The sequence below is a fragment of the Protomyctophum parallelum genome, assembly GCF_964188405.1.
Source record: "Protomyctophum parallelum genome assembly, chromosome: 18".
NCBI classification, from domain to species: domain Eukaryota; kingdom Metazoa; phylum Chordata; class Actinopteri; order Myctophiformes; family Myctophidae; genus Protomyctophum; species Protomyctophum parallelum.
Window position 1 is genome coordinate 31123290 of NC_139716.1, and position 15363 is coordinate 31138652.

The 15363-nt window shown below is 43.4% G+C and overlaps 1 protein-coding gene across 1 annotated transcript; it reads right to left on the reverse strand.

Moving 5' to 3' along the window:
- Window positions 1-1192: 1192 nt before the first annotated feature.
- rab1ba (zRAB1B, member RAS oncogene family a) lies at window positions 1193-14518 on the reverse strand. The gene is made up of 6 exons (XM_083788516.1): window positions 14196-14518; window positions 12285-12357; window positions 11988-12083; window positions 10032-10127; window positions 7965-8096; window positions 1193-4522 (listed from the first exon to the last, which is right to left on the reverse strand). The coding sequence occupies exons 1-6, from the start codon at window positions 14207-14209 to the stop codon at window positions 4328-4330; spliced, it is 606 nt and encodes a 201-aa protein (XP_083644642.1). The 5' UTR covers window positions 14210-14518; the 3' UTR covers window positions 1193-4327.
- Window positions 14519-15363: the final 845 nt, after the last annotated feature.

A 15363-nucleotide genomic window follows, 5' to 3' on the forward strand; every position in this document is an offset into this window, starting at 1 on the left:
GGGGGGGGGGGGGGAGGAAAAATGACTAGGTTACACATGATGACATTGATCTTTTTCATCATTTTATTATATATATATTTATAATATGTACAGAAAAAAAACCCCATTGTGATCAAACTCAGCAGTGAGACAAGAGCACCAACGTGAACAAAGCTGAAACAGAAGAGAAACAACAGGCGAACAGGTGCTTAAGGTCCTGCCCGGTGCTCCATATACTGACAAACATTTGAGTTTTGTTTGTGTCTTTATGAAGCCATTGAAAAAGCAACACAAAGAAAAAAACAGTGTGCAAATGAGGTGGAAAATACCCCTTTTACCAAATTAGTACAAAAAAAAAGGGGGGGGGTGGTGTGAAAAGAAAAAAAGACTGAAGTTCCATCATAAACACATTCATAAATTAAGCCCCGCCCTGTAGCCCCCCCCCCCCCCTCCCCGCTTGCACTGGATGCCCCTCCCCTCTGAAAAGCTTGTAATCCCAAATCCCGTTATCCTTCGATGGACCCGGACACAATATTACCACAGTATAAGTATGCAATTAATATATTAAAATCAGTAGAATATCAAGACTTCTTCAAAAGAAAGAACATTCAGAATAAATCAAAAAGAACAAAAAAAGGGGACTCACACTTGTCGTGGTGTGAAACATCTTTTAAGTATGTATGCCTTTGTGTGACGTGGTTGAGTGTGGTGTTCTCCAAACAACCGCTTCATTTGTATGCACTCAAGTGAGACGAGAGAGGGAATGCCGGACCGTCGGCAGGTTTCAAAAGCGCACGGGAATGTTACACACACAGGCCTTGCCCACCACCCTGATCTGAAGTTCTGAACCAATGCAACCCCAGCCCTCACACACACACACACACACAGTACAGTACACACATACACACTTTACTGCTGTTCCCTCCCCTTCCAATGTCAGTCAGCTGAGAACTTGGCCCTAACAAATTCCAATTCTACACAACCGGTAACAAACAGCATTCCAGCAGTCTCACATCACAGGGTTGAAAAACTCAAGATTTAGACCACATCTCTGTAGAGCTACGTCGACACAAAGAGCAACACATTCAACAAGTATAGTGCTAAAGCAGTTTTATCTATCACCGTTACACTGATATGATGGTAATTCATTAATGTCACAATTTGACTGTACTGAAAACAGACTTCTCTTTCCGGGTCATGGCTCAATGAAACATTTTTACGGGGCAGCTAATGCACAGAAGATGGCAAACAATCCATCTGTATCCACTTTCTCAGAGGCTGGAATTGCATTTGGGGGCGACTGCAAGAAATGCCTCGCTAGTGCCTGAGGTGGCAAGTAGTGTACCCGAAATGCTGAAACTTCTGTTTCTCTTTGCAGAGAGTCAACCTTACCATGATGGACACACCCAAAAAAAGGGCTCCCTTATCTGCATGAAGGGCCTGGTCAAGGGCATAACCTGTGGCGCTAATCGAGTGATATGTAGATTAGCTAGAAGCAGTGTTATGGGAGTTCATATCCGGTCTTATAAATCAAGACCAGTCAGTCCCAGCACCTCTGAGTGTTCTAAGACCAAACAAACAAGACTTGAGCAGGAGAGAGAGAGAGAGAGAGAGAGAGAGAGAGAGAGAGAGAAAAAGTCCTAACCTGGTTCAAATTAAACCAAGATGGCTTACCTAAGGCTGTGCTGCGACTTGACCGACAGTGTATTCACGTCTATTCATTGTAAACAGTTCGTAACAGGAAAAGACACACTTTTCCAGTTCAAGGATCATCATACGGATCTGCAGGTCAAGGGCAACACCAATTGCCATCGAGGTTTTAGGGGGAAATGGGCGAGCGTAGCAGCTTTTTCAGTGTGGCGTAAGGAGTTCCTTCTATGAGGTCAGGAGCCACGTCCTTTCCCTCCACATTCGTGCCAGCTTCCATAGGAATGCCGTTGAGAAATAAAAAGGGCGATTTATACTTGGCCGATCGACAAGCTCACGTGTCACTCTTTGGGAGCTTGTAGATCTGTTATTTTCGTTGCGTGACACTGGCGCACGGCCAAGTATAAAACAGGCATAACACGTTGCCATGAGAAACAAAGGACAGGTCAGGGGCCTAGCGACAAATTCAGTGGCTACATTATAAACAAGGGCTTAACTGTCACATTCAGTCTTGACGGACAAACCTCAGTGGAGCCTGAGGTGGCCATCGAGACCTGTATTTAAAAAAGGCAAAAGAAAGCATTGACAAAGCTACGGTTAACTCCTCTGGACGAGGACCACCGCCAGGTACCAGAAGATCATGGGGGACGTAAAGGGATGATGAAAAGGGTGCCTTGGGACATGATTCGGCAAAGGAGGCACGTGACGCGCACGTGTGACCGACCACGGACAGGGTTAAGTGAGGGGCCTGATGCCAGTGGCAAGGCAGGGGACAGAACAGCAGCTTTAAGAGACAACCCCCCCAATACTCTAACTACCCGGTGCTTCTGCAAGCGAGCACAACCGTCCCAAAAATGAGCTACTTCCTAAACCCCAGCCAGTCACATTATACTTCAGAGCATCAAGCAAATTTGTACAAGCCATCTCGATTAGAAAAACGGAAACAAACAAAAACAAGCAAACGAAGAAGAAAAAAAATCAATGAGGGAAATAAAAAAATAAAATAAAACCATAATAAAACAGTAATTGCAATAGTCTACCGAGTTGAATGCAGAATATTGCCAATTGCTCTCGGTTTGTATACGTCAAAATAAGTACGTCATTGCCCCCAACCCTCGTCTTTCACCAGTTTGCGTGCATGTGTCAAGTTCAACCCTCAAACTGTATTATATAGTGTCATACTAATGATATCATGACCTAAACCGTACTGTACCTTGTGTGAATTTTAAGTTACTTAAAAATGTTCTCTTTCCTAGCTTGACAAAGTGATGAGAAACGCCATGAATTAAAGCACTGCGGCCCCCATGGCTCTGCATGGGAAATTAATGAGGTACAGGGAACGAGAGTTGGAGTGTCCATTTAACCGGAAACCTCTGCAGTTTGTACTTCGACGAGCTGTGGCTTTAGCTTATGCTGTCAAACAAGGCATTTTTTTTCTCTTTTTTTGTTTCTTAGCTAGTTGGTGTAATGTGTGTCGTGTGTTAAGTTTCCCTTCCACAACCTATATTTGTTAATGTAATGCTTCGGTCGGAAGGAGAGAATGAGGGGGCGGAGGTGAAGGAAATGGAGAGAGGCATAGTGAATGGACAACCCACCCCTTCATCCTCATCAATAAATGACAGCAGTGAGTCACCGCTCGGTGTTGGTTGGGTGCCACGAGCCCAGACACACTGCCAATGCCGCTAAGTGAATGAACACGGCTCTTACTACTGCACACATTGGCTTTGACGGAATCATACACACACAAACACACACACACACACACACACACACACACACACACACACACAGTCCCGTGTACATGCGCGCGCGCGTGCGCGTGTGTGTGTGTGTGCAGATGATTCTAGGGCTCGGGCAGTTGGTAGTGATGGTACGTAGTGGATGAAATGGAAACGCCATTTGACCTTCAAGTGTCGCGCAAAATGGCTCAAATCTTTTGTAACCACACCCCCACCTCCCCCTACCCCGTGTTCACTTTCATACACGCCACGTGTGTGGGAGGGGATGATGACCTAAGTAGGTCCTAGACGGATTCCAAAGCTAATCTTCCAATCTCCTCATGTTCCTCTCTGAATCAATACCAATATCAATAGGTTTACTTTTCATCTTCTCTGCAACAAGGAGGACAAAGTTACCATGTCCCCGTCCCCCCCTTTGTTGCCTATGTATGTGTAGCTTTCTCTCGCCTTTCAAAGGAGATCCATGCGCTCTCAATTAACCACTTGAACCCTAGCGTCACCTATTCTGGGCATGTCATGATAGGCGAACATTCGTGGAAAATAGCCCATATACAAGTTTGCAACACGACACATTGTGAGTCTGTAGATCGGCTATTTCCACCAAAGGGATTTGGTGTAGAGAGGGAAACAAGGGTTTAAGTGGTTAACCTTCTTCGACGCCCCACCTCTCCTCTGATCTTGTCGTCTGCGCTTGTCGTCTACTTCTTACTTCTCACGTCTCCGCATCCCTCCATCCTGACCCCATTATGTTCTCCGTTGGCAGAAAGATGGTGGGGGGGGTACAGGGTGTATGTGTGTAGAAATAGTGGATCGGGGGGTTTAAAGACAAGGGAGAAGGGGTGGGTAGGGGAGTCGAGGTGAGGCTGAACCCAGGTCGGCGGTGGTGGTGGTGGTGAGTAGGAGCAAGGAGACGAGGGTACGGTACGGTATGGGGGGGGGGGCATGGCTCCTAGCAAGGGTCCTTAGCAGCACCCCCCACCGGACTGCCTGACGGGAGTGCTGTCGATCTTCAGGTTGGGCTTGTCTCCTCCGGCCGTGGCGCCGGGCCCCATGCGCTTCTTGATCTCCGCGGCCATGGTCATGAAGGCCTGCTCCACGTTGGTGGCGTTCTTGGCGCTCGTCTCCAGGAAGGGGATGGCCAGCGAGTCGGCGAACTCCTGGACAAGCGGCAGACACAGAGAGGGGGATGGGGATAATGGTTTCGAGGAGTTGCAAAGGAGTTGCATGCAGCGAGGAGTTGCGTTGGCGAATCACTGGTTTGGTCTTAAGCCTGCACTTTACCATGCCAGTAGAGCTGGTAATGTCATGACAAAATGTTTTTTTTTTTTAAATCAAACTCACTTAATTTGAACCAATTTTGTCTACTGGGATCAGACTTATCAACAACAAATATTAAAGTGTCTGACTGCAACAAACATATGGAGAGGAAATTATTTTGGCGAGTTATTTAAATAACTTTGTATGTTTATTGTTGCTGATGACTTGGCAAGGTCAACCTAGCATCCCAAAAAGACTTCCTGGTTTAATAAAAGAAAAATAAATTAAATAAAAATTGCTAATATTTCTGCAGCTGTGCGTGACTGCGTGTCATCCTTCTAAGATGTTTTTGCCCAGAGACATTCATTGCTTTATCCACACTTGACCTACACAGCTTGTAGCCTTCAAGGACCAGTTCAATTCATTCTTGCTGACGGACTAGTTTTAGGAATGTGTGTGACATTATATGCTGTTATTCAGAGAAATTATCATTCAAAGATAATGCCTTAATAATGCATTGCAGATTTGCAGCATGACATTGTTATCACAGACATAAACGGCGACCATTTCAAAATGACTCTCTCTCACTCCTCCATAACACCACAAGAACATATAAAAGTAGTTTTCATTGTTGTAACAAAAAGGGGGGGAAAACGTCAGCTGAGAAATGAAACTAGGAACTCTCAAATGCAACAGTTGTATTGCTACTGTAATACAACAGAAATGCAAAACCCCAATGCACTGCAATGCAGCACATGGTGCAGGATGTGCACCATTGTTTTTAGTCCTTTGTTTTACATAAACGTTTGTTCTGACTTTATGCTCATTTAACCCATTCTGTCCTGAGATCAGATTAAAAAAATGTCTGTTTGAAAATGACAGTTTTCTTTAAAAGCTATGTTTCTATGTCAGTCATTCTTCGATTCTTCAAAAATAGCAGACCTACAAGCTCGTAGCGCGCCACTCGGTGGCGCGCTACGAGCTTGTAGATCTGCTATTTTTCAATAGCTAAAGCATAACATGATGCTAACACCAAAATGGGTGCCCGGTCAGAATGGGTTAAGTAATACATAAATAACTTAAGGTACACGTCATTAAAAATATATCAGAAGGTGCCTTTTGTGTGTGGTAGTCAGGCAGTTGGAAGGTGAAAGCTTTTTCTTTTCTTTTTTTTTACAGGAATTCCCCCAGTAATACAACAGTGAAGAATGGTTTCTGTAAATTACAATCATACTGCTGTAGAAATGAATGACTATAACTACATTCATTATTCTGTTATATGCGATATAAATGATTTGTATGGACAGTCACCCCCTGTGAGACCAACCAACTAATAATAGTGGTGACAGAGACATGCACATATATGTATGTTACTCTTTTTTTTTTTTTACTTGTTTGCTCTTTCTTGCACTCTTTATTCTATCCCTTTGTTTGCTGTGATTGATGTTTGACGATTCGTTATCTATGCTGCTGCATTGTCTGAAGGAAGCTGAACAAACATAAGTTTCACTCTTATGTACCTGTGCACAAGATGTAGTAACAATAAAGTACAACTTGAACCTTGAGAGACAACAGCACATAAGGTTTATGCAGAAAATCTGCCATCCCTTTGTGGGATGGTTACTTATACTTCTGCTTACTGATTGCACGTTTGAGGAATTTGGTGTTCAGGGACCATTTCAACCTGCTGGGACGCCATAAGCCTGCGGTGGAGTTTCCCCACATAGAAGAACAGTGTTCTAGAATTTCACTCATCACAAAAACGTTATGCGTTTGGAGTGATGCGTTTACCTACTGTATGTGTCGACTATTGACTTCCACTCATCTCACATGTTTAGATTTTAGTGTAAAGGCTCATGTAGATTACTAATACTTATGCCTCTATTCTGTTTAGGACAGTGACATGAGAGGTTAGGTGGCCTCCTCGTTACAGGAACGGTCCAATACGAATGTTAAAAAGAGCCAGTCCCTATAATTATCAGCAAGACTCCTTTCATAGTGTTCCTGTTCCATGTTTACTCATTTCTATACTGGTGTTAAGACTTCTGTTACTTGGGATTCAGAATGTTTTATCTTAATGTTTTAACCATTTCACAAAACACTGAAAAGCTAGCTTTTTACAGTTCTCTGGGCATCACAGTAAGTCCTTCATTATTTCTCAGTTTGTAGTTTTTGAAGTGCTATACAAATATATGTAGCAATTATTATTATTATCATTATTATTATTATCACATTCCCTCCCGTTACCATAGACAGCGATCTTGGGCCAGTGCCAAAAGAATGCACGAAAAAGGCAAAGAAGAAGAGGTGATCCGGCCACGTGAACTGGAAGAATTATTATATATTTTTTCGAGCAGCGGTTGCCGTCGTGATCTAGCGATCATCGTCATACTTTTTCGACCGCGGTCGAGATCATGGATTTCACAAAGCCACGCCAGACTTTTCGGTCCTTCATTGCCATCCCCAGCTCCTGCTTACTGATGCATGTGTCTCTAGCGACGATATCAGGGAACGACAGTTTTCTACCTCTGGTCTGCTTTGAGGCAGGATTCCAGAGAAGCTCAGTAGCAGCTCTGTAGTAGGTGGCCGAACGGTTTGCGGAGCGGTCTTGATATCGGAAGGTCGCTAGTTCGTATCCCCGGACCGGCACGTTAAAATTACCACCGCTGAAGTGCCCTTGAGCAAGGCATTGAACCCCTACCATGAAATGTTCTATGAGCAGGGCCTGGCTGTAAACAAGTTATTGAGCTTAGTCCAGTTACCTGGGTAAACATGGTAACTTTGCTTAGCAGTGGCCGGAAAACTGTGTTCTTCTGGATCGGACTAGTGAAGAAACACGGGGAAGGTTGCCGTATATTAGATTAGTCGATGGGTGGCTCTTCCAAGAGATGTAGCGCTCTCATTAGAAGGCTAGAAGGTTGTAAGTGCCATCCAACCGTTTCTCTAATTTCTTTGAAAGTGCCCATGTCTCGGAGCCATAGAGTAGAATCGGCTTGACGGTCGTGCTAAATATTTTTACTTTGAACTTACTAAGCTGGGATGACCAGATCTTATGCATGTCATTGCAAGCTGACCAGGCCATTCCCAACACCGCGAGGTCAAATTAATATTTCATTAAGCTCCTAACATCGTCTTTTACCTCACTTCTGAGCCCTAAAGCCGCTAAAGATCCAGTGCACACGCGTGCACTGAGTTTTTGGATTTCAGTGACATCACACCATGGAAGCAAGCGGTGGCTAGCGAAAGAAGCAAAAATACGGTACAAATATTATAATCAATTCTGGATTAATAGCTAAACAGGAGCTGTCTCTTGGTTGGCATAGAGTCGGTCATCATGTGTACCTTGGCTGTTGTGTAGTCCACTACTTTCTTGGTGGTGAGGTCACACTTGTTGCCCACCAGCAGTTTGTTGACATTCTCACTGGCATAGCGGTCGATCTCCTGGAGCCACTGCTTCACGTTGTTATAGGACTCCTGTGCAGCGACACAGAGCATTGCAATACGTCAATGGGGAATCCAAGCCAATAGAAACTGCAGGCTTTCTACTCCTGAAAAGTTGCAATGCGAAAATGGAACCCATCGTTCTCACGATAATAAAACAAAATCTAATATATATATTAGATTTGTAGAATATATTAGATTTGTAGATTCACTCACAAATAGCCTACAAGCTCGTGACACAAATTTACAATTTTTTTATAAATAAATAAATATCAAACAAGTCATATTGCCACCCGAGCCCAGTTACCAGGTTCGGAAAACACTTGCAGTAACAGAACAGTTCATGTTCATGGTCTGTACGAACATTCTCAAATAACGTATGATGCTAGCTTAATTGAACAGGATGCTGGACAACGAGAGGAATGACGGAGACTGAGCCATAGCAGTGCTTCAACATTGCTGCCGCTCTTTTCATTAAAAACCTTCAACACCAGTGGTTTTAAAACCAGTGGTCCGGGGACCACCAGTGGTCCTTGAGGTGGTTCCAGGTGGTCCCTGTGACTAGTATGTCACTTTAAAGGTGTAGGGAAACGGAAATGGTGATCAATTTATTTTTTAAGTTTCAACATGAAACACCGGTCTGAAGTTTCTGAACCAATCAGAGCGTCGCATCCCTTCAGGCGATGGGACGGTAGCTATGCTATACACAACACGCATGCATGGTGTGTGTTTGTTTACAAATCAGATTGTCAGCCAGCTGTACCAGTTTACTGTTATGTGGCTTATTTCTACCCTATAATGTTTTCAGATACATATTTTAGCGTGATGATTAAGTTGAAACCGAGTAATACACTGTCTGGATGTTATCTTGAATGGGAATAAAAACGGAGGATTTCTGTAATCAGTAGCAGCTGTGTTGGATGTGTGGATGCGCAGATATGTGGAATTAAACGGGTGAGCTTCATTTTTATTGGCTTTTATCGATGTGTATCTCTACACGTCATCATGCAGCACGTTTTCGTTTTAATAAATAAATAAAACAATTGTTTTTATGGACTTTTGATATAAAAACACACAGAAATGAGAATTTTCCCATTTTTTTGGCATCCATTGTTAGGTATGCCCATATGATGACCACGGATATTGTCTAAAAGTGTGAAAAACGTCTTTTTCATTTCACTACGCCTTTAAGGTTTTTATTACTGACAAAAAGCCGATCTACAATGCCACTTGGTAACAGTCCCCAGCTAATGGTTGGTAACCAACCATCTTTGACTCGAGAGAGCTAAATTGTTGTTAAACATCTGCATTGTTTAATTTGCAAGAAGTCTACACAATTAGAGAATGTAGAAGAATTGTTATTTTGATCAACGTTTGCATGTTGTCTCTCCTAATGGTACCACCAATACAGCATGGAATTGTGTACAAAATCTTATCCAACGACAACAAAATATTCTTAAGTTTTGGGCCCGAGAGGCTAAATCTCATCAAATGGTGGTCCATGCCAAATAACTGTTTTTGTTTTTGATTGTTGAGTTGTGTTTGTTACGATTGTATTTTTTTTTTTTTTTACTAATGGGCCTAGATATGAAAAGGGTTGAAACCCACTGCTTTAAACCGGTATTCCCATGAATAACTATGCAAACATTATGGTGTTTCAATAAGTAAGAAACAGAAAGGACAAAGATGGACTGTATCATCACCACTCACCAGCGTCAGAGACCCACAAATGTAACCCCAATATTTTCTGCAATTATTTGATGTTTGGTAGGTAAAGTTAATAACCGGTCATTAAACTACACATTCAGAGACAACTCCCGGTGAAAAGAAAAGAAATGTCATGTAAATGTATACATGTGTGACTTCAAATCAATATCTCAAAATGTATCTTGATACATTTTGGGGGGCTCTTAGACAGGATGGAAAACTACCAAAAGAAATGCATGCTAGCATTAAGCATGAACTCACCTGATCTGTAACATCATATACAACGATGATGCCATGGGCTCCGCGGTAGTAACTGGAGGTGATTGTGCGAAACCTCTCTTGACCTGCAGTGTCCCACTGACAGAGAGAAGGGCAGAGACGGGGAGGGGAGAAACAGAGAGAGTGAGAGAACGGGACAGAGACAGACAGAAAGACAATGAATTAAGTGTGGGAAAGCGAGAACAGATTGGAAACGGAACATTAATCTGAACTAAACACAATTCTATTACAAACAATAAAAGGTGTGGTAATCAATTGATACCCTCCTCTGCACTTGAGTGCTAGTTAATAGCATATCATGAGCCCTTCTAAAACAAAACATCCGCATAATTAACAAACATGAACGCTAGCGTTCCTATTCTAGGGCGAATATTAGGCAAAAATAGATATCTACAGTACAGTACACTGCAATGTTGCAACGCGATGCTATTTTCTCCAAACAAACTTTTTGTTGAGAATCTTTTGTTGAGATTTAGTGATGAGGGGAGAAAAAGGAACGGACTTAATGTAGTATAGAGCAGTGGTTCTCAAAGTGAGGTCCGGGGACCTCCAGGGGTCCTTGAGGGAGTTCCAGGGTAGCCTGGTTAATAAACCAGACTAATATCGCACGGATCCGCGGGATATTAGTCTGGGGAGGCTCAGCTTGGATTTCATTTCCAGGGAAACATTTTCTCTTTGACGCAATTGGTCAGAGCTACTGTCAGTCAAAGGTCTCAAGCATTGAACGTCACTGTACCAAAGCCCGCCCATATTGCATACCGTGTCCCTATTGGGCGCACACGTTCTCGTGTGTAGAAAATGGGCGTACAATTGAGCCTCTCCAGACCGAAATCCGCCGGTAGGCAATTCTTTTTTGCCAACGGCTGATTCGGACTGGTTTATTAACCAGGCTAGTTCCAGGGGTCACCAGCTGGACCCTCATGGGTCTGTAACTCTGAGTGTACAAATGGAACCAAATAAACCTGGCATTTGTACACAGAGTTAAATTAACATTGGTTTACACAATATAAATGCCATTAAATGGGGGTCCGTAGCCTAATGCATGTAAATCTGGGGGTTTATTAATTTAAATGGTTGAAAATCACTGCTGATGGAGCCGTAAAAATATTTTCTTACGGGGATCCCTGTTATATCTTTTCAAATGGTGATCTACGAGCTAATAAGTGTCAATTTGGGGCTCCTTGACATGAAAACATTTGAGAACCACTGGTATAGAGCTCTGGGGGACCCCGGTCAACTAGTGCAAGTACACAGGGCATAAGTGGCTAACCCCTGAAATCTAGACTTTTTGGCTGTGATGAAAGGTTGTACATGACATGCAGTGGCAAGCTGCTGTTGGGTCCAGTGTGTAAACACTGTAGTGAAGCTAGATGACAGAACTAGGTTTGTACACCTAATGATATTACAGCTTTGCGCACAGAAAGCAGGCCTGTTGAACGAGCTGCGTGTCTTTCCAGTGGCACGGCCTGTTCTCTTAACCAAAACCGGTATCCAGTAACACCCACTGAACTGTGACACACACAAACACACACACACAGAGCCTACAGTACTTTCATGAGACTACAGTCATTTGATAACAATAGGTGGATTTTGGCTTTAGCCGAGGAGGAACTTGGGACGGTATTTGGCTACTTCCTGCCAAGCAAACACTTTGAAGGAGGATGTTTTTTAAAAGAATGTTGATGACTGTGTGGGCATTGAGGAGGGGGCTCTACAATACATGTCTGTTTTACTGTGTGTGTGTGTGTGTGTGTGTGTGTGTGTGTGTGTGTGTGTACACTGAGTGACATGCCTGTTGTACCATGAAAACACATGATTTTGTAAGTGTAACTCTAATGCACCTATAATATGTGTGTCCTTGTATGCATCTCCTTTGTGTGGACATAAATGGTTATTAAAATGTACACGCAAGTGTGGGTGGGGCGTCTGTTCACTCACAATCTGCAATTTGATGGTCTTGCCATCCAATTCAATGGTGCGGATCTTGAAATCAACTCCAATGGTGCTGATGTAGCTCTCTGTGTAGGTGTCATCCTGCAAACAAACAAACGAACGAATGAGGGAAGGACAGAGGGAGGGAGGAGCGAGGAAAATTAAATAAGACACAGTGGAGCCAAGAACAGGCCGAGAGGAAGACGAGACTCAATACCAAGGGGCAGAATCTCAAGCGGCTACTTTAATAGAAGAAATACAGAGTTGTTGTAGAGTTGAGAGACCAATGTGTTGTTTACTTACAGCAAACCGAAGCAGGAGACAGGACTTCCCTACACCGGAGTCTCCAATGAGCAGGAGCTTGAACAGGTAGTCGCTGAAATAAAAACAATGGAGGTTGGACCAGGGAGCAGACATGTTCTTCTTAACTCTCTAACACATACAATCTCCACTTAAAGTCTTTGGTGCGTGTCTACACACCGACATGTATTGTTGACTGCTCTAGAGACACAGGCCAAATATATCACAGTAACACTCACAGATGTGTGGAAATGTATTGTTGTTGTTGACCTGTGTTCAGCAAAACAACATAATGTGTTTTTTTTGGTACACAAGACTGTATCATGGACAGGTGTTGTTGCATTGCATTACTCAATCCCAGGCTGTGCAACTTCCATGTCATCAGAAACCAAGGCATGCCATGTATTGCAGCCTGACATTGCTTATCTACGCCATCTATTCGATATGGTGTTACAATCCATGCATGTAGCCGGTTATGTTGCAATGACCCAGGGCCCTGACAGCGCATGAGCAGGACTTGTTGTGATCATGTGAGTTGATGGGTACTTGTCTGTGATAATGAATAAAATATACGTTTGTCTGAGGAAGTGAACATTGTGAGCAATGATCATTAGGCAGATCCTGTCACTGTCAGCTACCTGTACCTGTTAGTGTACTGTTAACTATGCTGGTGGTGTTTGAACAACACATGTCACATGATCATGTTTTTTTTAAAGCCTATTGTGTTGCTAAAGACGTGATCCTGATACTATGTTATACACACGTATACAATATAGTGGAAATGACCGTAACATATTAACAGACACAGAAACATCGACGGTCACGGGCTGTTAAAGGTTTTAGCCAGATGAACTGCGCAAATAACAGCATTTCATGCCTGTCAACCGACCAGACACGGTGCCGGTGTTACACTCAAGTCAGAGTCCTGTCGAATTGTGTGACCCCAGAGGAAGCAGACAAGCTGTCTAGTGATTTCGAAAAATTGTTATTGGAATATGGATGGCAGGTCATTTGAAATTATTTGGTTGGCTGGTTGGTTGGCTATCGTTTGTTGTTATGTGTTACAGTTACACTCAAGCACATTTATACATACATACATTTCATTTATACAGATGAGATGTCACTGGTGGAAACCGGTGACTCGTGAGGTCAGGTTACAAAAGGCCCAAATGACATTTGTACATGCTTTGTGAAACAGGAAAACAGCTTGAGCCTTGATGTGATGTGACCTCCATCCTCCAGCATTTATTATAAGCGGGGGTGCAGTAGAAATATAACGTAAACAACAACTCTATCGGGTCGGTTGATTGACGGTGAAACACACGTGAAATACGCCAAAAACATATCAAATAAACAGTGACCGGGAGGAGTCGGAATTCAACGGGTCACCGATTTCAGTGCAACGCCGGTGTCGGTGTGACGTTTCAGCGGAGCAGGAGGGGATCGGGTGACAGTCGCCTGTCTTCTCGTTTTCAGTCACGGCTAAATAAAATAACTGTAGCCATCCCACATCTGTCAGCCTGGCCCAGGCTGCCGTGGGTATACCATCAACTAGCCCGACGACGGACGTCCCTTCCCGGGGTCACCTCACACAAAAGGTCCCCCCCTGGTCGGTGATGCGACCAAATAAAATCAAGCACGTCTGTGTTTTGTTGTTGTAACACAAGTCAGGGGACATAGCCGTCAGCTGACGTCGAGATGGGCGCAGTTTAGTTAACGACGGTGTTGCTTAATTGCCCCCACCAAGGAACAGATCTACAAGATAACAACGCGTCGCTAGCGACGCGTTGTTAGCTTGTAGATCTGCTCTTTGTTTTTTGTTTTTTTTTGGGGGGGGGAGGGCACACTCGTCTCGCGAGATGTGTTTTGTGCCTGTTTGTTATGTTACAAAGACTGTGTGTTTTTTTTACTTACTATTCTGGATTCATGGTTTGGACTGTTTGTTTGTTTTGTGGTTCTCGACCGCTCCGTCGTTCCTTCCAGATGTCTTTTTATCCTCCCGTTTCACACCGTCTCCTTTCCTTGGCCGCCCCCTCTGCTGCTCCTTCCCTTTACGTCCTTCCTTCCTACCTACCTACCTACCGCCGGGCAAAGATCGACGCGGGTTTATATTATAGACTGAGCGGACATTCCCAAATTCTCCCTCGCTCGGATTAAAACGGGTTTTAAATGTGTTCTTTTCCCCTGTCCTTTTTTTTTCTTCTTCCCTTTCTGTGTCCGCTCGCGATCCTCCTCGCCAGCAGAAGTACAAGATGGCTGCGCAGGTGCGGCAGTGACATCAAATGACGTGGCACTACGGACGAATCTAGAAGTAGTGGGACGACGGGAATTGTAGTTTATATTCAAGGGTGGGCGAGGAGCCAGAGCAGTTGACCTGCTTTACTGCTTATAACTCTGTCTCTATGTGATTGTATAACTTCTTGTGATTTTGTGACAACCACACATTATTGTTGCAATACTGCAGTGCAAGATATTTAGTTATTTATTGCAAACTCATTTCCCTATACAGAGGCAAATATAGTATACCCTTTAAATATATTGAAATATATGTTAAACTTTTTATGCCAGCACAACAACTAAAAGCACAACAAGAACAAGAACAAAAACATTTTAGCATACATGGCTATCAAACCTTTTCAAGTGAAGGACCCCTGTATTTGGCTGCAGACCCCCATCCCATTTGAAAATATAGTGGCATGGATCCCAGACAAGATTTCAAATGTTAAAATGTTTCAAAAATGTAAAAAATTAAGTAGATTGGCCATTTAAAAATAGTCATATATATATGTTTAAAATAGTTAAATTGATGTTGATGCTATTACCACGTTTCCCTGTGACCCTTTGCAAGTTAACCCCCGAACCCCACTTTGAGAACCATGTAGTAGAAAGGGGCCCTCAGGGGAGCGCATATTATCTCCTCCAGCCAGCCAGGTCATTTTTTTGGCCTACCCATGTGTTGCAGCATCAGTGCCCGATGATCATATGAAGCTGTGGATTAATTTCTCCTAGCAGCACTGCCAGCATAAATCAAGTTGTCAAGGTTGTCACATAAGATCAATATCAAACCACGGCTTCTTGATCT